Source organism: Vicia villosa, linkage group LG3 (assembly GCF_029867415.1).
Source record: "Vicia villosa cultivar HV-30 ecotype Madison, WI linkage group LG3, Vvil1.0, whole genome shotgun sequence".
NCBI lineage: Eukaryota > Viridiplantae > Streptophyta > Magnoliopsida > Fabales > Fabaceae > Vicia > Vicia villosa.
In genome coordinates this window covers 5715210-5736578 of record NC_081182.1, presented here as the reverse complement: position 1 = coordinate 5736578, position 21369 = coordinate 5715210, and the positions used below count along the sequence as shown (strand labels likewise).

General features: G+C 31.8%; 1 protein-coding gene across 1 annotated transcript; it reads right to left on the bottom strand.

Moving 5' to 3' along the window:
* Positions 1-1152: 1152 nt before the first annotated feature.
* On the bottom strand, positions 1153-4538 carry LOC131660144 (probable beta-1,4-xylosyltransferase IRX9H). Its single transcript, XM_058929300.1, has 4 exons — positions 3425-4538; positions 2059-2308; positions 1769-1968; positions 1153-1451 (listed from the first exon to the last, which is right to left on the bottom strand). Exons 1-3 carry the CDS (start codon positions 4333-4335, stop codon positions 1798-1800), a joined length of 1332 nt encoding a protein of 443 aa, XP_058785283.1. The 5' UTR covers positions 4336-4538; the 3' UTR covers positions 1153-1451; positions 1769-1797.
* Between the last annotated feature and the right edge of the window lie 16831 nt (positions 4539-21369).

The following is a 21369-nucleotide window of genomic DNA, read 5'->3' as shown; positions in this document are numbered from 1 at the left end:
AAACCATGGATTTGATGGAAACTCTTGATTACTAAACAAGCTTTAGACTTGTTAAAATCGCCTTCAGCATTTTCCTTGATGCAAAAGACCCATTTGTATCTTATAGACTTCCTATTGGCAAGAAAGGGAACAGGACATTAGGTTTGGTTCTTTTGTGACGTAAACAGCTAGCCATTTATGATCCTTTAGAGCTTGCTTAAAATTCTCTAGCTCATAGTGGCCAGGAAAAACAAACAAATGACAGTGGGGAAAGGTTATACTGGTGATTATGACAGGGTCTGATGTTAATTATAATTTGATAACATGTGTTGTTTGAATAGAGGAACTTGAAAAGGAGGAGGTGGATACATGAGTTGAGGACTGATGGAACAGAGTCGGAAGCAACAAGAACAAGTTATGCTTTGGTTGTGTAAAGAGAAGATGTGGAATTGGCTTCGCTGAATAGGGTTTATAAGGAGTAGAACTGATGAAGAGATTATAGGGATTGAGTGAAAAGAGCTAGAGAGGGGAACAATGTATTGGTTGGGAGATTTGAAAGAGGGTGGGAGATAAAACTTGTATCTTTTGTGAGGGGTAGAGTAACTTAGGGACAAACACCCATGAGAGGACTATGAGGGTGAATGAGAGGTGGAAACAAGCACAGCCAAACTGAGGCTAATCCTCACAACTAATAATGACCATTGAGACAGCTTTGCAGATATTACAATGGCCTATTTAGCACTTGTGCAAATATAACACACACTCTAACTAACTGAATCAGGTCTGATTTTGTACCAAGCTTCCACCGCAAGGCTAAGATAATTAGCAATGACAGAATAGTAAATTCCAAAGTAGGCAAGCAGCTTGCCATATTTTTCCCCAACACAAGTAAATTAAATAATTGCTTTCCGCCAGTCTTCAAATTCAACACAGTTCAACTTTATGCTTCCAACTACTAATTTTCATGCCTAAAAATCTGAATTTTAGTCCAAAACAAAGTGTAGCATGTATTATGGTACACTATGCTACACGCCAATGTAGGTATATGTTTATCAAACTAAGCAAGTATTAGACGAATGCCATATATTGAAAGAATGAAAACAACATTATAGGGCGAGTGAAGTACATTTTAGAAAATGCCCTCTGCATATTTTGGTGGTCGAGACATCAATATCAGTCCTTGGAATGAATTGTCCACTAACTACATAACTGTGTACAACACTGACAATCAAACAAGTTGATTTAAACAATTCTTTTTCTCCTTTGGAGAGGATTTCTTTCTAAAAGAACAAAAGGTAACATACTTTACAATAACAAAAAATTTCCCCTGCAAACAATTATGTGCAAGAAAATTTGGGAAACAAAATCAATAACCTGTTTCTGTCTTGCTGGGCAACATAGCATTAGTGCCAATGCTGGCTAACTGATGCACCCATCTATTCAGTGCTGGACCAGTACCAAACATGGGCAAACTGTCATGAACAAAAGGTAAGTTAACTTGGTTTCCCATTAAAATCCATAAAAAATTCTTAAACTACATAAATTTCAGGTTGTTGTAGGGCCCCAAACAACGGGGAAACTTTTCTCTCTTTCTTTTAGGGATGGGGGCTAAGGATGACAGGATATCTTACAATTACAACAGCCTATAATGAGACAAACTTTTCAAGTTATCACATTATATTTCTATAGCACCACTTAACAAAACTGAGAACTGGAAGTTAGCAGCTTTTGCATTTGCTTAAGAATTACAAATAACATTCTTTATGCCACATTACAAATCTGACCATACCTATCGCACACTCTAGAATTGATGGAGGATTACTTGATGGGAATGACAGCATCTAGGTTTTTCTCAAGCATCCAACCCTTTGGATAAACTACATTATGAACATCCAAATGGAGATGCCAATTCATTATTTTCTTACAACCAGCAGGAGAACCTTCCATTTGCCTCTCATCTTCTACCAATTGTTCTATAAAGGTGGTTTCCTATAAAGTTAAAGGTATTATCAGCTTAATGATAATAAGAATTGCAGGTAATATGGGGATGGAGCAAATAAGTAATGATAGGAGGCATACCTGAAAACCCTCCTTCACTGAATCTAATTGCCGTATAGGTTTTGAAGTAGGGCGTCGCCACCGCTTGGGATCCCACAGGATTGAGCTGTTGAATGCAAATCCAGACATATCAACATGAAATCTTCGAAGTCTTTTACTTTTCTCATTTGTATGCCACCCAATCACTTGGCTTCCATTGCATACCGGACCCTCCAAAATAGCCTTGTTTTTGCTTGGTGCAAGCATGGCGAGAGGCCAAGTGCCAAAACGACTATAAAACCAAGTCAACGTTAGAAAATAGGATTAGGAATTGAATGAACAAGTTGGAGGACACAATTCATAAAGGCACAATTGAGCATGTAAAAGTTGAATGATGTAAAGAACGGCTGGAAAAACAGGGTTGTTGACAAGAAAAAAACATCATATTAATGTTCCCCATGTAAAAAAACCAACAGATAAAACTCAACATTTACAGCTCCAAACACTTGAGTTTATTTAATCATGAAAGAGGTATTTGCAAAGTGAATTTTGATTCAATTTCATAATCAAAGCAAAATGAAGTAAAGACATAACAATCAAAAGGGGAAACATAAGTGTCCAAGATGGTTGATTCAGTGGGTAAAATTGAACAGATGCCAGTTCTTAGTACCAAACCACACTATGAACCTCCATTGAAGCATGTGGCCTTCCCTAACCATTGAAGCATATTTTTACTAATTACTGGAAGTTACAAACATTATCATGCTACCTTATTTTCATTTGATTTCATGTTTTTGAGAAATTATGAAGGAAAAGGTGAAAACAAGATTTATAAAGGAAAAAAGAAGTAGCAATTACACATGCTAATGTAAGAAAGAAAAGATGCAATTACTTTGTTAACTAGAGAAGCTTGTGAATACCAAAAAATAAGGTGCAAATTTATACCCAAAAACAAAGTGCAAATTTAATCATTTAAATCAAAACACTACGAATTCGGAGTTTTTGACAGCAAATTCGTTAGTCCTTGAGAATGTAAACCCCAAATTGATCCCTAAAGAACAAAAAATTTCTGCCACATTGATTCCTCTCGAGAACAACAAATTCTCTGTAGTAAATTATGAAGTTGACACTTACAACGCACATTCCAAATACAAACAAAAGGCAACAAACACAATCTCACAAATTCCAAATACTAGCACAGATCAAGTAAACCCCAAAAAGCCAGTGGTACCAACAATAGCCAACAAACAAAAGGCAACCAGTTTTGTCAACAATTGCAACAACCACATCTCCAAAACAAGCAACATAACTCAAAATAAATCATATGCAAACCAAACCCATCAATAAGGAAACTCAATTTAAGTATAAATCCAAACCAAAACCCAACTAACAACAGAATAAGTAGTACCTGATATCTCTAATTGTCTGAAACAACTCAAGAGAATACACATTATCATCATCAGCAAAGTAAACAATCCCATCAAGCTTATGATGTTCAATATGCTCCAACGCCGTATTCCTCTGATGAACTCCTCTATCCTTCAAATCAGTCGAATTCTTACCACACACCAAATGCCTATACATCACACCCGTTTTCCTCAACAACTCAGCAGTCTCCATAGAAGCAGAATTCATCTCCACCACCACCCATAAAACCGGCGGCGGCACCAATCTCAAAACCTGCCCTAACCTATTCAAAAAATACGCCTGAAAAGCTCGGTTATAAGTCGGTGTCACCACAATCAATTGCTTCCTCGTCACAATATCAAACCTCTCAGATTCAACCAAATCCCTTGCCTTCACCTTCACCTTCTCCTTCTCCTTCTCATCGTTCATCCTCAAGCTCAAACTCACAGGATCAATCACAAAACCAGTATCTCCACCGCCACCACCGCCTCCGTTGTCTTCACCTACTCCGCCTCCACCTCCGCCGCCGGCACCGCGCTTTACCGGAACACGATCGTCCAGAACTAACTGAGCATCATCGTCGGCGTGAGGAGTCTTGATATCGAAACTGATTTTCTCGTTCCGTCGATGAGGAATATCATGAACAAGATTACCAAACGGAAACATTCCTAACAAAATCCCGGCGAAGAAGAAAATCACACACCTGTAAGCAATTCGTCGCCATTGTCCCTTCCGATTGTAGCGTCGCATGAAAACGCTACCGATTAGTTTCTGAAACGAGGAAGCTAAAGCGGAGTAGTTAGCGTTCGAAGAAGGAAGTTTGTGAGACGGAGAGGAAGACGAAAAGACGGAGTTTATGTAGTGGTGACGGTCGTTATAGGCCGGAGATAGCGTCCGTCGGATTGACGCCATTAATTTAGGTCAGAGAAAAACATGAAGAAGAAGAAGAAAAAGAGTGAAGGATCCGAAACCCTAGAAAATAGGGATTGAATCGTGAAAGAGAATATAGAATGAAAGAAAGAGTTTAGAGAGATCTATTTGGAGTTATGAAATGTTTTTTTTTTTTTCTGAAGAATGATTGAAGAAACTGAGAAAGAGAAAAGATTGGTCCTTTGACGAAGAAATTACAGTTTTTTTAGTATTTTTATTTTTCTACTTCTAGATATTATTACAGTATTTTTTTAGTTCTTTTGAAAACAGTTACAGTGTTAGTCAAACTTTATTTGAGGATTTTAATTGATAAAAAAGAAATTTAAATAATATCGGAAAATTTATTAATGAAAAATATTTTATGATTCTAAATTCACTTTTTATTTTTTCATATTAATAAGAAAACTAGAGGAAAAATTAATTATAATTTAGAGAATAAAACTAAAATAGTCATATTTTACTATAAATTCTTTATTAAAATTTATTTAATAACAAATGTATTTGAATAGTATATAGACTATATACATTATATAATAAATTTAGAAAAAATTAAACTATATGTAGACTATACTAAGTTGTATAAAGACTATATATAAGTTGGATATGTATTATACTGAATAAATTTCACATAATAGATTGTCTCTTAGAGAAATTTAAGATATTCTATTCGTCTCTCAAAATAAATGTTTCATTAAACACTTTCACACATATTAAAAAAAGAAAAAAAAATGCATTGATAATGTAAAATATTTTTACACATCACAATTTTATATTCCATTAAAACATATTTTAATTTAAAAAAACTAATATGACATGGTAAGTATAAAGCTTTTGATTTGTTGCATATGTAAAATTAGTTTATATTGTCAATGCACTATCTTTAAACTCTTAAAAAAATGTGATAAATAAAATAGAGAATAATAATTTTATCAAACTCCCTTTGTCAGTTATTGGTTTTCAAATTATTATTAATGCAATGTGTGAGAAATAGTAAATTAAAAGTATTAATGAGATGATATAATTAGAAAATAAAAATAAAAATTCCAATGAAAACTAAAAGCAAACTTATTTTAGGATAATATTTTTTTAACAAATGTGATATTTATTTTGCGTCGGAAGGAGTAGTAGTATTTTTTTTATATAATCCTTGTATATTAAAATAGAAGAGATGAAATATAAAAGGAGTGGACTTAGCCTAATACTCAAGAAAATCAAACGAGTTAAAAAAATCTAAAGTTATGCATTCTTAACATATTCAAAACAAGTTATTTCATTATGACCAAGGTAGGAGTGTCTCATCACTATTAAAAAAACACATTTAATTTCGGACGCAAAATGTATTTAACTTTGGCTAGAGAAGTGAGGTAACGAAAAGCTTCATGAAAAGCTGTCACTTTACCCTTTGGTAATTAAAAAACCGAGCGGTAAAGTTATCTGCATAAGAGTTTGCTCCTCAACAAAAACTTTTTTATATTTTCAAAATTAGTGCCACATATCTCTTGGTTTATGATCAAAACCGGGGGAAAATATATATTTTTTAAATATTCATTACATTGTTTACACAAAATATCAATAAATTAATTTGTTTAGAAATTATATTATTTACACAAAATATTAAAGTAAATATATATAACAAATTTTGAATTCAATTCATCGTCATCAGTGTCATGGAAAAACAAATGATGGATCCTCGTTTCAATGAAATCTTGGGGAAGAGAAAATGTTAGGTGCAATTAGGGGTGTTCGCGGTGCGGTTTGGTTCGGTTTTGAGCATAAAAGTCATCCTAACCGCGAGATAAAAATGCATGCGGTTCGGTTTGGTTCGGTTGATTTTTAAAAAGTCATCCAAACCAAACCAAACCAAACCAATGCGGTTAGGATCGGTTCGGTTGACTGCGGTTTACACTATAAAATAAAAATGTACTGAAATAAAAGGAAAAAGGAAAGTAATTCAATGTCAATATAATATATGATATTATACCATACAAAAGAAATTATATTACAAGAACAGTAGAGAACTAAAAATACATTATAAATGAAATACATGTAGAGAATTATATATATATATATATATATAATAATAAATTAATTATTAAAATTCAAAACGTTAGATGTGGCTGTGTGCAATTGAATTTGGAAAGATAATAAATTAATTATAAAAATTTAAAACTTAAGTTAAATATGCGGTTTGGTTCGGTTCCGTTCGGTTTCGTGAAATAAAAACCGCAAACCAAACCAAACCGTGCGGTTCAGTCCAAAAACCATCCAAAATCATCCAAACCAAACGCGGTTTTTTGCGGTTTCGGTTTGGATTGGTTCGATTTGCGGTTTTGCTTTTGGATTGGTTCGGATACGATCACCCCTAGGTGCAATGTATTCTTAATGACTTTTGCATTTATTTATTTATTTATTTGTGATATAAAACAGAAAAGAAAGTTAGATAAATAAAATAAATATTCAGTTATATGAGTATTGAAGAACACAAACGTTAAACCCAAACAATTTTCTGCTCTTTTAATCCATTATAGAGAACTTTACCAAGCTTCTTCACACTTCAAAGTTTTCATGTCAAATGTTTCATTATCAATTTTTGATATTCAGAATGCTTTTATAATGAATGTTTTAGATTTCACGTGGATCACTAATGGCAATGTCTAGAGCATTGATACTCATTAAATAGACGACAAAGATTTGTTCAAGGATGGTGAATATCCTCAATAAACACGCTTAAATATCCCCTCGGTTATGACAAAGAATCGAGGTAAAAAGTATTTTTTTTCACATACCCCTCGATTTTCAGTTCAAAACTGAGGTGAATAAGTTTTTTTTAATTACATTATTTACACGGAATATTAAAATACATTGTTTACAATAAATTCAGGTTTTAACAAATCTTTGCTCTTATTCTTGAAGAACAACAAATCTTTGTTGTTATCAAGATTTAGTTGCATACCGTTGGTTTCCACAAATTCTCTGTAACTTATCCAACTTCATATATGTTATATGTTCCAAATATGAGATTTTTTTATGCACTTGCAATCCATCCCAGAGATCTGATGTTCATGAGCATTTCTAGAGCAAATATTTTCATGGCAAATACTTTCACAAGAAAGAGAACATAATATACCATTTGATTAATATTATCTTAAGCATATTTTGTTATATACCCTTTGATTAACAACATAGGAAGGTTATTTCAAAACAACAACATCAACATCAATATGTGGGTTAGATTGTAAGGGACAAATGTTTTGTTCAAGATAGAAAGAAGAACATTGAATATTTTTTCTGTCTTGCAATTCATTCAAAAGAATGATGTGTACGATTTTTGAGCGGCTACATATAAGTTATATTTATGGTAACAATTTATTAACGAGTGCTTTTGTAGTAGAATCAAATTATATATTCCATCGGTTATTAGAGAAACTGAGGGATTAAATGATTTGATTTACAAATAAAAAAATAAACTGCATTTTTCTAGGTTTCGAAGCATGTCCTAGATTTTTTGGTAATGTGATAAAAATATTGTTGCACCATCTAGTGTAAAGTTGCCAAGGCACCATTTGCGGGTTCTTGAATACTTAGGTAGAAATCTTAGAGTTTGTCTCTAACTAGAGGGAGTTCCAGCTCCTATCTCGAGTATTCTCTATGGCAATAATGATGCTCATAAGCTCATCATAAAGGGATTTTTGGACACAAAGGTTGATAGCAAATCAACCAATGCAATCACCAATGTTATTCTTGTAGAAGCCGACACGAGAGGAAATGCCTTGGTTTAAATATGAGTCATTTGTGTTTCGTTTATTCCACAAAGCCAAACGGGCTTCAAAAAACTTATCTAATATGAGTAGCTCTGGGATGATGAGTCTTCCCCTTAAATGCTTTTGAGAATCGTAAAATCTAGGATATAAGGACTAGTTTCAAGCTTTGTGTTGTTACGTGTGAGAGAGACAAAAACAATGATGCTAGAGAATTGAGGCATGACTCATATTGTGGTTGTTGAACCTCAAATTATTTTTGTAGTGTCAAATGGTCTTGAATATAGCCAAAACTATAACAATTATAACTAAAGAGCGTTGTGGATTCTAGCCTTTCTTGCAAATATCCAAAATTAAGTTGAAGGAAGTAAAGTCAATTGCATGTTGGATAATGCTTTGAAACTCGTTCCATAATTTGAGGGGGAAGGAGCAAGACAAAAATAAGTGCATATCATTTTCTTGAGAGTTGTTACGAAGAGGGCACATAGAGGAAATGTTATAACCTCTACATGACTCGTTATCATCTGTAGGCATCTTCATGTGGATGATTTTCCAAATACGAGTAGAGTGTGAAGGTGGAAATGGCTATTTTCCACATATACTTTGTCCAATATTTAGGTTGAGGGGGGGGGGGTATGAACAAAAGAGTAAGCATCTTAGAGGGTGAGCACACCTAATGTAGAGTTTTGCTAAATAAGCATGCGATGAAGAAGTAAAAGAGAAAAATTGTATGAGTTTCGTCCTTACTTCTTGCAAGTATCATTCGTGTTCCTTATTTGAGTTTTTTCCTTTGCATTTCATTGCTTTATAAGTTTATTGAAGCGACATTAATGGAGTATTTCCATGTTTATTGAAGAATTAGGTTGAAAAGAGATGATGGTAATGAAATGGATATAAAATGATGGTGAACGAGTTGGAGATGAAACATGTTTAGGATTCTCTTGGCTAATGGAAATGAAAAATTTGTTAAGGTTCAAATGGTTTCCTAAGCGTTGAATGTGTGTTTCATAAGACAATGGAAAATGAATGGACTTGACAAGCTAAACATGTTTCTTGAATAAGAATATAACATTTCACTACGGTTGGATAAACTAATCGTGGTGATATTCCTTTTATTTTATTTTATTTTATTAAAGCATCAATTTTTAACCATTTAAAAATTAAAAATGAGAAAACATATCACCACAGTTGGAATATCCAATAGAAGTAAAATATGGCCTACATTTAGTTAGAAAATAAATAAAAAAGAAATACGCCACTATAATATTAAAGAAATCTCAAAATTTGCTGGTGTTGGGAATCGAACCCATAAACTTTACGAGATTTTACGATAATTGCTTTATTCAACCGTGATAATATGTAAGTTTTTTGAATTAAAAATAAAATAAGATGATGGCGCATGATTTTCAAGACGTCACCACGGTCCTTCAATGAATCGTGGTGAAATGGACATCATAGTATGTACTTTTTGTAGTAGTGTTTTTATCCATTGTTATGTATCACTTTTACTTTTTTTTTCTTTCTATTGATTAGTTTTTTTATTTGTTGGATTAATGAGCTTAGACTACATTATTGTATATTGATTTTGTCAAAGGTAAGAAGTTATAATGAGTATAGTGTATCAATTTATGTTGTGTTATGCATTTATGGTATGGTCAAAAGTTTTAAGGGAGCACACCAAAAAACAACTTTACTTAATGCTCAAGTTGACTCAACTCTAATGTAAGTTTTGCAAGTTTCCAAACATTAAAAAGCGGGAGATTGAAGTTGTTCTGCCTTTCTAGAGTTTTGGTTTTGTTGCTTGTCAAATGTATCATCTTTTATTGATTATCGTGTCAGTAATTTGCTCTCATTTAAGTTAGATCTTTGCACATATCTTAGAATTGATTATAATTCATTAAATCGTATTTTGCATGCATAAATCAAACTCTTAGGTAAAAGTCGATGCAAAAATGGTTCGAATCAATTAGTATAATAATTAGGTTAAGAAACACATGAATGCATGATTCCTATCATACTATCTTTCGAATTAAGGTTATGCACGATTCAAATTAATATATGATGAGTGTGAAAATCATGTTTTGGTTCTGCTAGTATGATTTAACCATAAGTTTCCTTGATTGCAATCAGGTGCAAGCAATTGATTTGAATTACACTAAAGGGTGAATCGGATCAATAGATTCCATTCAAATTTTGAGTTCTAGTTATGTCATCATGATTTAAAATTACATGATTCCTTGACTCGAATCATTGATCAAATCATTGATTAGAAACAAATGGGTAAAAAAAATGAGTTTTAAGTTCTTGATTCAAATCATTTCCTCATTAGATCGAATCATACCCATTGCTTTTGACTCAAATCAAAATGGTGTTTTTACTCGTTTTTGTTGCACAATCTCAAGCACATATATAAATAATTCTCTCTCTTACTCTCTACCAAAACACATGATCATAGAATCATAACTTTGAAAGATTTTTAAAAACTTGAAACTAGCTTTCAAAGTACACTTTCATAATTTTTTATTGCATGTGAATTCATCTTTAACCTCTACCTACATTACCATATTTTGGTTGCTTCTCAATTCTTAAGGAGTGTAAGATCTATCATAGAGGAGATTCATTCGTTGTTAATGTTTGTGAAATTTTTAAGTTGCATTTCAAGATTCAAATTGTATGGCGTGGCGAGAATCGATAATCCAACATGAGCAAAATGAAATGATTTCTTCTCCATTGAAGACTTCGGTAGAAATGAGTGAAAGTTACTATAAAACAAAGTTGAGAGTTTCTGTTCCATTAGATATTCTAAGAGCTCGGACAATGGATCGATAAGGTCGAGTGAAATCTGTTTTATAATTGATGCTTGTAATGGATCTCGGATAAATGTAAGTTTGGAATAAATTAAATCATATGATTCATCTTTATAGCGATTAAATCCTTTTATAAGTAATATTATATTGATTCTTTGATTAATAAAATTAGATTTAGATACATAATTCAAATTGAATTTGTATTGATTAATTCATTAATTGTTTAAGATATTTATTATTTCATATTTCATTTCTGAATATAATGTAACTTGTGATATCGATTCAACACATATTTTATCAAATTTCTCCTTCCCCACTTTTGTGAAAACTTTGATTTTAACAAAAACATTTTTGAAGTTTGTAAATCGATTCAACACATATTTTATCAAATTTACCATACCCTACTTTTGTGAAAACTTTGATTTTAATAAAAACATTTTTTAAACTGTATTTTAGGGTTAAGTCTATTCAATCCCCCTTCCCCCTTTCTAGTAGGGGTAGGAATAGGTCAAACCGACCTACAGGGGCCTATAGCCTAGCCTACTTAAGGCCAGACCAGGCCAGACTTATTTAACAAAGAGGTCAGGCTTAGGCTTTCTTAAAAGCCTATTTTATTAAACAGGTCAGGCTTTGGCTATTAAAAAAGCCTATGAAGCCTTATAGGCCGACCTATTTTTTCATATATAGTATATATATGCTAAATAGGTTGGCACATGTATGCATATATATTAGAAAAAATGCTAAATAGGCTAGCCTATTCCTACCGCTACTAGAAAGGGGGAAGAGGGATTGAATAGACTTAGGCATATATAGGTTGGCTTATATATGCCTATATAGGTCGACCTATAAGGCTTATATATGCATATTAGAACAAATGCTAAATAGACCGGCTTATATATGCATATATAGGCCGACCTATAAGGCTTCTTAAGTAATATGGATTAATTGAAAACTTTAATGAGATACAGACTTTTAAAAAGACTTTCAGGCTAAGTCAGACTTTTAAAAAGGACAGGTCAGACCAAAAAACTGAACCTATGATAGGCCATAGGTCAGACTTAGGCATTTTAAATTTATCGTAGGTCAGGTTCATGCCTTCTAAAGTCTAGCCCAACCTATTTCCACCCCTACTTTCAAAATCTTTCTCACTCATATTTTCCTCCAACAAATATAATTTATAACTATAATCATAAATACTTTAATTACGAAAGATGCAACTATTAATTTTAGTATTGGATATGTTTTTAAATATTTTTGAACAAAAAGTGTGATGTTTTTATGGAACCAGAATAACAAAATTAGGTTATTTTATTAGACCAAAACATATTTAAGACTCAATTATATAATTAAAAACTTTTTATTATTTAATATAATAAAGTTTTATTTTAAAAAATAGCTTATCAGATGAGTTTTCTCATTTTCATATCTCTAAAACTATTTTGTAAATTCTTATCAAATACATTTTTTTTCTCAACTTTAAAACAATTTTAAAAAATTGGACAACCAAATAGATTTTTTGTTATAATTTTAAAACTCTTTTCTAAAATAGATTTATAAAACAAATCTTAGAAACTAAAAATATAAATTAGTTGAAACATGCATTTTATAAGCTGTTTCCGTTTTTTAGTTCTTAAAACTGTAAAATAATTTTATAGAAACAGTTTTTAAAAACAAACTTTCTAAACAAGTTATTTAGTTTTTAAAAACTTAAAAATAGTTTTTGGGTAGGGGATCAATCAAACCCTTAATTTTACTTTTTATCTTTTTATTTACCAACCTCACAAAATTAATCTCTCTGTGTTAAAAATGACCATTTTTGTCTACATTTTAATATTTATTGCAATTTTCACTAACTTCTATTTTGGCTTCTAAAAGCGATGATGTGTTGCACTTTTTAATGAGTTGGCATGAAAATTGACGTGGTTGCAATATACATGCTGAAAAAAAATTATCCATGTTAGAAAATGATTAAAATAATAATAAAAATGCAGTTTAAAATATTTATATAAAAAAATAAAAAATTATGAAACATGAAAATCGCAACTGATGCTTAAATCCTAAACTATGAAAAATTAAACAAACAAATCCCTACTCATTCATTCTTCAATTCCTAGTTGGGTTAAAGCTCTACCTTTCTACATACTAGTGTCTCTACCCGTGCGAGGCACGGGATAAAATTTCTTATACTAAAAAAATATATTTTATAATTACTTATAATTTATAAATAAAGTTATATTAACATTATAATCTGTCTTTGTTATTAGTTGCACAAAAAATATTTTTTATCAATAAAAAACTATATTTTATTTATAAAAATATCTTTATTATTTAAAATTTTAATTTATTTGACTATAAAATAATTTTTTTAATTTTAAAATTATGATGCTAATTTAAAAAGAATAGAATTTGTTAATTTTTTTTTGTATGTTATTAAAATAATCATTTAGTCTTTAAAAATATAATATCAATTAAGAAATTAAAACAAAAATCTTTTTTAAAATTGATTGATATAAAATAAGTAAGATCTCAATTTAAAGATGACCTTCATATATGAAAATTAATCTATTTGAAATCAATTTTAAGTTAGAAAACTTATATATTTATAGATTTTTGTGAATAAAATGATAAAGATTAGAATCCAATCAAAGAAATTATAGAAATTAAAAGTTTAATAATTTAAAGTATTCCATGTTTGAAATAATTTAAAAGATTTAAAATGTCAAATAAAAACGTTTTAAGTAATTTAAAATTAGTTTGTCAAAATAATAATTTTTTAAAAAAAGTTTTGCTTAGAATCCTAGATTAATTGAGATTAATAACTATTATCGAAGTAGATTGATATAATTTTAAATGATTTTAAATTTTTTTATCATCAATTTTTATGTTAGAATTTAATAAAATAATTATGATTTTTTGTGGTGAAAATAAAAGCATTAATTCTTTTAAAGCATCACTACATTATGATTCTATAGCAAAATATTCACTTATGTATTAAAAAATCAAATTAGTTGTGAATTGGTTGGGTTTTGTTTGTTTTTATAGACTAAGTTAATTAATTATTATTATTATTAATGAATAATAAATAATAAACAATAAACAATAATAAGTAGTAGTTAGGAAAACACAAAATAATTAGTTAAATATTGAAAAAAATAATTAAAAATAATTATAGTAGTATTACTATTAATAGTAATTTTTAAAATAGTAGGACATCTAGTTAGATGACAAATGACAAACTTTCCAAATAATTCATATTGTTTTAAAATCCTAAAAATCTACAAATGTTACAAATAGTGTGACTGCAACTGTTGAAATTAAAAGATTATAAGATATAAATTAAATTTAAAAATGATAAGTTATAATTAAATTTAAATATTTTTAACTCGAAATATAGAAAAAGATAGAGTTTTTATATTTTTTGCAAGAATTTTTAATTCATTTTTATTATATAAAAGTAAAAAAAATATATGAAAAACTATTTAAAAGTTTAATTATTATTAGTATGAATTGTAGAATAGAGGAGGTTTTTATATTCCCTGTTTGAATCTTTAATTCATTTCATTTTTATTATATAAAATTAAAAAGTATATGAAAAACTATTTAGAAATTATATTATTATTATTATTATTATTATTTATTATTATTAAGTAAAAGGGCAGTTTATAAAAATGGAGGATAGTTATATATTTTTTAAGAATATTTAATTCATTTTTATTATGTAAAATTAAAAAATTATATGAAAAAGTATTTGAAAGTTACATTATTATCACTATGAAAGTTTATAAAAATATTGGTAACTTTAATCACGTCATAAAAGCTATTAAAAGCATAGAATCTTAAACAATTCCATTATTTAAGTGATTTGGGTAAAAAATAAAATATATTAAAATTTTATTAGATTAATTATACAAAATTTTAAAAGGTTTTATAGATTTGTAAATTAAATTTAAATATTTTGAACTTGAAATATAGAAGAGAGAAAGTTTTTATATTCTTTGTAAAATATTTAATTCATTCTTATTACATAAAATTAGAAAAATTTATGAAAACGTATTTTAAAGTCATATTATTAGTATTATTATGCAGTAAATATAGAAGTTTATAAAAACGGTATTTACTTTAATCACGTTATAAAAACCATTAAACACGTAAAATCCTCAAAAATTATATTATTTAAGTGATTTTTGTAATATTTGTAACACCAAATAAATAAAATATATTAAAATTTTGTGACATTAATTATACAAAATTTTAAAATATTTTTAGAAATTCTAAATTAAATTAAAATATTTTAAAATTGAAATATAAGAAGAGAGAGTGTGTGTGTTTTTATATTTTTTGTAAAATCTTTAATTCATTCTTATTATTATATAAAATTAAAAAATAGTATATAAAAAATTATTTGAAAGTTATATTATTATTATAATTATGAAGTAAATATAGAAGTTTATAAAATTATAGGGGATAGATAATTATATTTAAATGAATATAAACGTGATAAAATCTCTTATGTTAAAAAAATTTAGCATATAATTATTTACAGTTTATAAATGACGCTATGGTAATATAAAAATAAGTGGATAAATTATTAATACTACATATAAATAATTTAACTATTTAATATTTAAATGAAACAAAAAAGTAGGTTGAATCAATATTCTCTTTTTTTGAGAAAAAACACACGCCTCTCTCGTCTCATTATTTTCTCTCTTCTCTATTCTCCTTTGTTTCTCCATTACTCTTTAGGGTCCGTTTGGTTGGGGGGTTTCGGAGGGGATGGGAGGGGAGGGAAGGGAATATTTTAAGTTAAGTATGTTTGGTTCAATTTTTTATGAGGGGAGGGGATTGGAGGTAATCAGATTCCCTCCTGAAGCAACTTTTCGTTCCCCCAAATCGGAGGGATTTGGAGGGGAGGGGAGGGAGAGGAGTTATGATAAAATCTATTTTTTCTATATTGACAAAATTACCCTCACTTTTTAATTAAAATCTTAAATTGTTTTTAATATATATTATATGTTAAATTTTATCGTCTTATTAGAATTTCTCCATTTCTTTACGGTAACTCCATTATTTTATATTAATATAGTGACTCAACTTTCTTCATGTTTTATTATATTCATTTGGGTTAAATATGTTTTAGGTCCCTGTAAATAACCCAAAAAATGCTTTTAGTCCCTCTAATATTTTTGTTCAAACAATGGTCCCTCTAATATTTTCTGTCCCTATTATGCATCCCTGCCGTCAATTCCACTTAACAGAAGCTGACGTGGAGCTTGACCTGGCATTTTTTTAATTTTTTTTTTAAATAATATATGCTGATGTGGAGATTAAATTAGTAACTAAGCAATAAACCCAGCTGCCTGTAACGTTTCATCTTCATTCCTCTTTCTTCTCAAACACTCTCTGCTAGGGTTTTTTTCACGAAGAGAAGGTTTGTTCTCCACCACTTCCATTCATTTATGACAACAATCTTCAATTACTATATATGATAACGACATCTCTCCACCACTAACTTGATTTGTATGTAATGGTTGCAGTAACGGTATTTTTTTCTGCGCACGACATCTCTGTGGTCCCAAACACGGGTTGAAAGGTGAAAGTGCTGTGGTCCCTCAACATTGAATCCCAGGTAGGACCAGTTGTATATTACTTTATTCCCCTTTTATAAAGCTCTGTTTGGTATAAAAAATGTTTTTCGTGGGTCCTTAGTTTATTGTCGTTTTCACTGTTTTTTTAGGGATGGGTACATTTAAGGTAATATTTTACACTAAGGGTGCTTTTGCAAAAGAACCAAATCTGACATACAAGGGTGGGGAAGTTTATGCCTTTACTGGTCAAGACACAGGGTCGTGGTCGTTTTTTGACTCATGTGACTTGGTTATGTCCATGGATCCTGGTTTTGACTACAAAAAAGTTAGGATGTGGTGGAAGCATGTTGATGGTAGTCTAGAAAATGACCTCAATCCATTTAGGGATGATAGTGATGCTTTTGAGATGGCTGCTTCAGTCCATAATGAAGTAGGTGACATTGAAATATATGTTGAGCAGAAACCAAACACAGGGGATGCAACATTTATGGAGAATGTAAGGAAGAGGAAGAAGGGCATAATGGATGAAGGTGATGATGAACCAAAGGGTGATGAGGGTGATGAGAGTTCCAGTGATGAGTCAATGAAGGATATTAAGTTTGAAGACAGTGAGGAAGAAAGGATGAATCCCTTTGATGAAGGTTTTGATGAGGGTTTTGAAAAGGATGAACCCAATAAGCAACCTAGAGCAAATGGTCCAGATGTTGCAGGCTCTAGTCAGTGTATGAATCCTAGCTTGATTACACCTGAAATGGGTAAGGAACATGTCATCGAAGATGAGTATTTGACTGATGAGCTTGACAGTGGTGCTGAAGATGATAGTGATGATGATAGACCTAGGGTTGTTAGGTATAATGAGGAAGATGGTGTAAGCAAAGATTTTAAGTTCAAGGTAGGCATGGAATTTTCATCACTTAGTCAGTTCAAGAGTTGTATTCTTGAACATAATGTGCTGAATGGGAGGGATGTCAGGTTTGAGAAAAATGATGCAGTGAGATGTAGAGTTGTTTGCAAGGAGAAGGGACAGTGCAATTACACTGTGTTGTGTAGCAGAGTGTTAACATCAACTACATTTAAGATCAAGACATTGTTTGATAAACACAAGTGTGGAAGACAATTTTTTAACAAGAGTGCAAAAGCTGAATGGGTGGCAAAAGTAATTGTTGATAGGATGAAAAACACTAGCAAAATGAAATTGAATGAAGTAATTGAAGATGTAAGAGTGAGATTTGCAACTGAAATCCCTGGATGTAGGGCATTTAAGGCTAGGCAGATTGCTAAGAGGGTAGTTGAAGGGGACTCTAGCAAACAGTTTAGTCTATTGTGGTCTTATGGGGCTGAATTGAGAAGGGCTTCCCCAGGAAACACCTTCAAGATGAATATACAAACTCCAGGAGCAGGTTTACTACCAAGATTTGAAAGGTGTTATGTGTGCTTTGATGGAACAAAGAAAGCCCTGAAGTTGGCTTGTAGGCCTTTTATTGGACTAGATGGATGTCATCTAAAGCACAAGTATGGTGGGATACTGTTAATAGCTGTTGGGAGAGATCCAAATGACCAGTATCTACCCTTAGCTTTTGCAGTGGTGGAAACTGAGTCAAAAGACACTTGGAGTTGGTTTATGGAGCTGCTACTTCAAGATATTGGTGAACAAAGATGGTGCTTCATTTCTGACCAACAAAAGGCATGTCTATTTTTTGGCTATACCTCATTTGATTGTCTTTCCTTAATAATTATATGTGGTAATGGTTTCATTGTTGTTTCAGGGTCTTGTACAAGTTTTTGAGGAGCAATATCCAGCTTTTGAACACAGGTTTTGTGTAAGGCACTTGTATGCAAACTTTAAGAAAAAGTTTGGAGGGGGAACCTTATTTAGGGATCTCATGCTGGCTGCAGCAAAGGCTACTTATGTGGAGGCTCATCAACAATTCATGCTCAAGATCAAAGAAGCTAACAATGATGCTTTTGAATGGTTGGAAGCAATCCCAAAAGCTAAGTGGTGTAAGCATGCTTTTCCTCTGTATAGTAAGTGTGATGTCTTGATGAATAATTTAAGTGAGTCCTTTAATGCAACAATTTTGCTTCAAAGGGATAAGCCAATCATAACTATGTTTGAATGGATTAGATCATATCTAATGGGTAGGTTTGCAACCTTAAGGGAAAAAGTAGTTGGGTATAAGGGTAGAATCATGTCTAAGCCACTTAGGAGGTTAGATAGAGAGATTGAAAAGAGTGCAAGTTGGACTGCAACTTATGCAGGACAATTGACCTTTCAAGTTACACATGTAATGTTTACTGATAGTTTTGTAGTAGACTTGGCTAAGCACACTTGCTCATGCAATTATTGGGATCTGATTGGCATACCATGTAGACATGCCATTTCTGCCATCCATAGGAAAGTAGATGATCCCATTGATTATGTACATCAGTGCTATCACAAATCAACTTATGTTAAGTGTTATGAGGTGGGCATCACCCCTTTGAATGGTCAAAACAAGTGGCCTAAAACAAATGATCCTGTTATTTTCCCTCCAATGTTCAAAAGAGGCCCAGGCAGACCCAAAAAACTAAGAAGAAGGGATCCTGATGAATCAAATGCAACCAAGTGGAGAAGATCTAATACCACTCATAGGTGCAAGATATGCATGGAGTATGGTCACAATAAAAAGACATGTAAGAAGAACAAACAGATTGTTCTACATAGCAACCCAAATGTCAATGAAAATGTGGTCCCCACACAAGCAAGTCAAACTGGAACTGAGCAACCTAAACCAAAACCAAAAAAGGTTAGTGTTATTTATTGAAAATATGATTGATCTATTTTTTATGATTTGTCTTGATTTGTTCTCTTGTAATTGTTTTCAGGGAAGACCAAAAGGATCTCTAAATAAGAAGGGTAAGGGATCTAAGGTGAATGCCCCAAGTCAAGCATCTGTACAGGTTCCATCTGCTGAACCTCCAATTGCTGAGGCTAATAATGAAGTTTATGCTGAGGTTCCCACTGCTGAGGCTCCCACTGCTGAGGTTCCACCAACTGAGGTTCACACTACTGAGGTTCCACCAACTGAGGTTCCAACTGCAGAAGTTCCTACTGAGTCTGCACCAAATAGAAGACAATATCTAGATGAAATAGATCCAGATGTGTTGGATGCAATTCTCAATGATATCAACAATGAGGAAGGAAATGTCCTTGACATTCCACCACTGAATGTTGATCTAAGTCCCATAAAAGAGCAGGCTGCACAAAAAGCTGGCCCAAAGACTTTTTTTGGGTCTGTACCAAAAGTAAAAAAACATCATGTGAAGCCAGCTTTTAAAGATCCTGTAAGTGTCCTAGATTTGTATGTCTGCAAGCAATTTAATAATGTTGTTACATTCTTCTTCTGCTGGAAATTTATGTCTATGTAATTTTAGGTGGAAGCTCTCAAAGAGGCAAGAAGGAATTATGTGGAGCCTACTGATGGTAAGGTGCAGACTAGCAAAAGAGATGGACAGGTGCAGTCTATCAGAAGTGATGGAAAGATGAAGTCCAGCAAAAGTGAGGGCAAGGTGCAGACTAAAAAGACTGATGGGCAATGTGCTAAGGTGGAGTCTAGCAAAAGTGAGGGCCAGGTGCAGTCTAGAAAGAGTGAAAGACTTAAGAGTGTGAAGACTAAAAACATCAAGGGACCAGGACAAAAGTTTGATGATCCAGTTGTGATCCATGATGATTCTGAACCACCAGTCGTGAAGGGTATGAAAACCTGGGAAGACATTCAAAGAAATTTGACTCAATGAGGAAACTATTTAGATCTCTTTTTGTAGAAGTTTGGTGTTGACAATTATGTAACAGTTACAATCTATGTTTGCTGCAATATTTTGGCATATGCTTGTAATTCCTATAGGTCTTAAGTTGCAAAGTTGTTTTTTGTTGCAAACTTCCTTTAGGCCAATGTACAATATCAGTCCATTTAATGGATTTGTTATGGATTTAATGATAAACATATGATGACATTTTGATAACTTTTGTTGAATTTCAAACAATAATTCATTAAACAGAACCTTACATCAACAATAATTCATTAAACAGAACCTTACATCAACTTTAGAATTCATCCTTCATAAACAACAATACAATAAACATAACTAAATCTTACAAAATGACATAGGAACTACATTGCCAAAGACACAATTATCTATTCAAATCACTAATGATATAATTCAACAATTACATTTGGACAACACCAACACATTAATCATAATAGAACCCAACAAAAGCATCATCTTGATTTTTCCACACAATGCCTCTGATTTCAACTTTCCTTGCAGCTTCATGTTCTTCTTCTTCGAGGCTTGATACTTCTCTCTCATCAATTCAATGGTCTCCAATTCCTTTTGCTTGTTGACATCTACAGATTCGACACCAACATCGTAGTCTTCAACCATATCTTCGTCCCATATAAATAAATCACATGTATCTCCACTCTGCCAAAAGGGACACCTCCAGAAGAGCCTACCCCTGTTTCGACCATTCTTGCAAATGTATGAAACCATTCGTGCTTCACATCCACACTTCCTTACTCGCCTGGAGCGAACAGAAGCCGACCCACTATTAGGATGTGAAGCCGAGTTTCTGGAAAACGACATGAGAGAAGCAGACGATGGAGCTCGATTTCTAGAGAAGATGGAGTTTCAACTTTGTTGGGAACCCTAGAACGTCAATTTGGGGAAGAAGAAGAACAGGGCAATAACGTGATACTGCAAGGGGATGTAAATTTATGCTGCTACATTGATTGCAAACGTGGAAATTACAGCTGACGTGTTTATTAAAAAAAATGCCAGGTCAAGCTCCACGTCAGCTTCTGTTAAGTGGAATTGACGGCA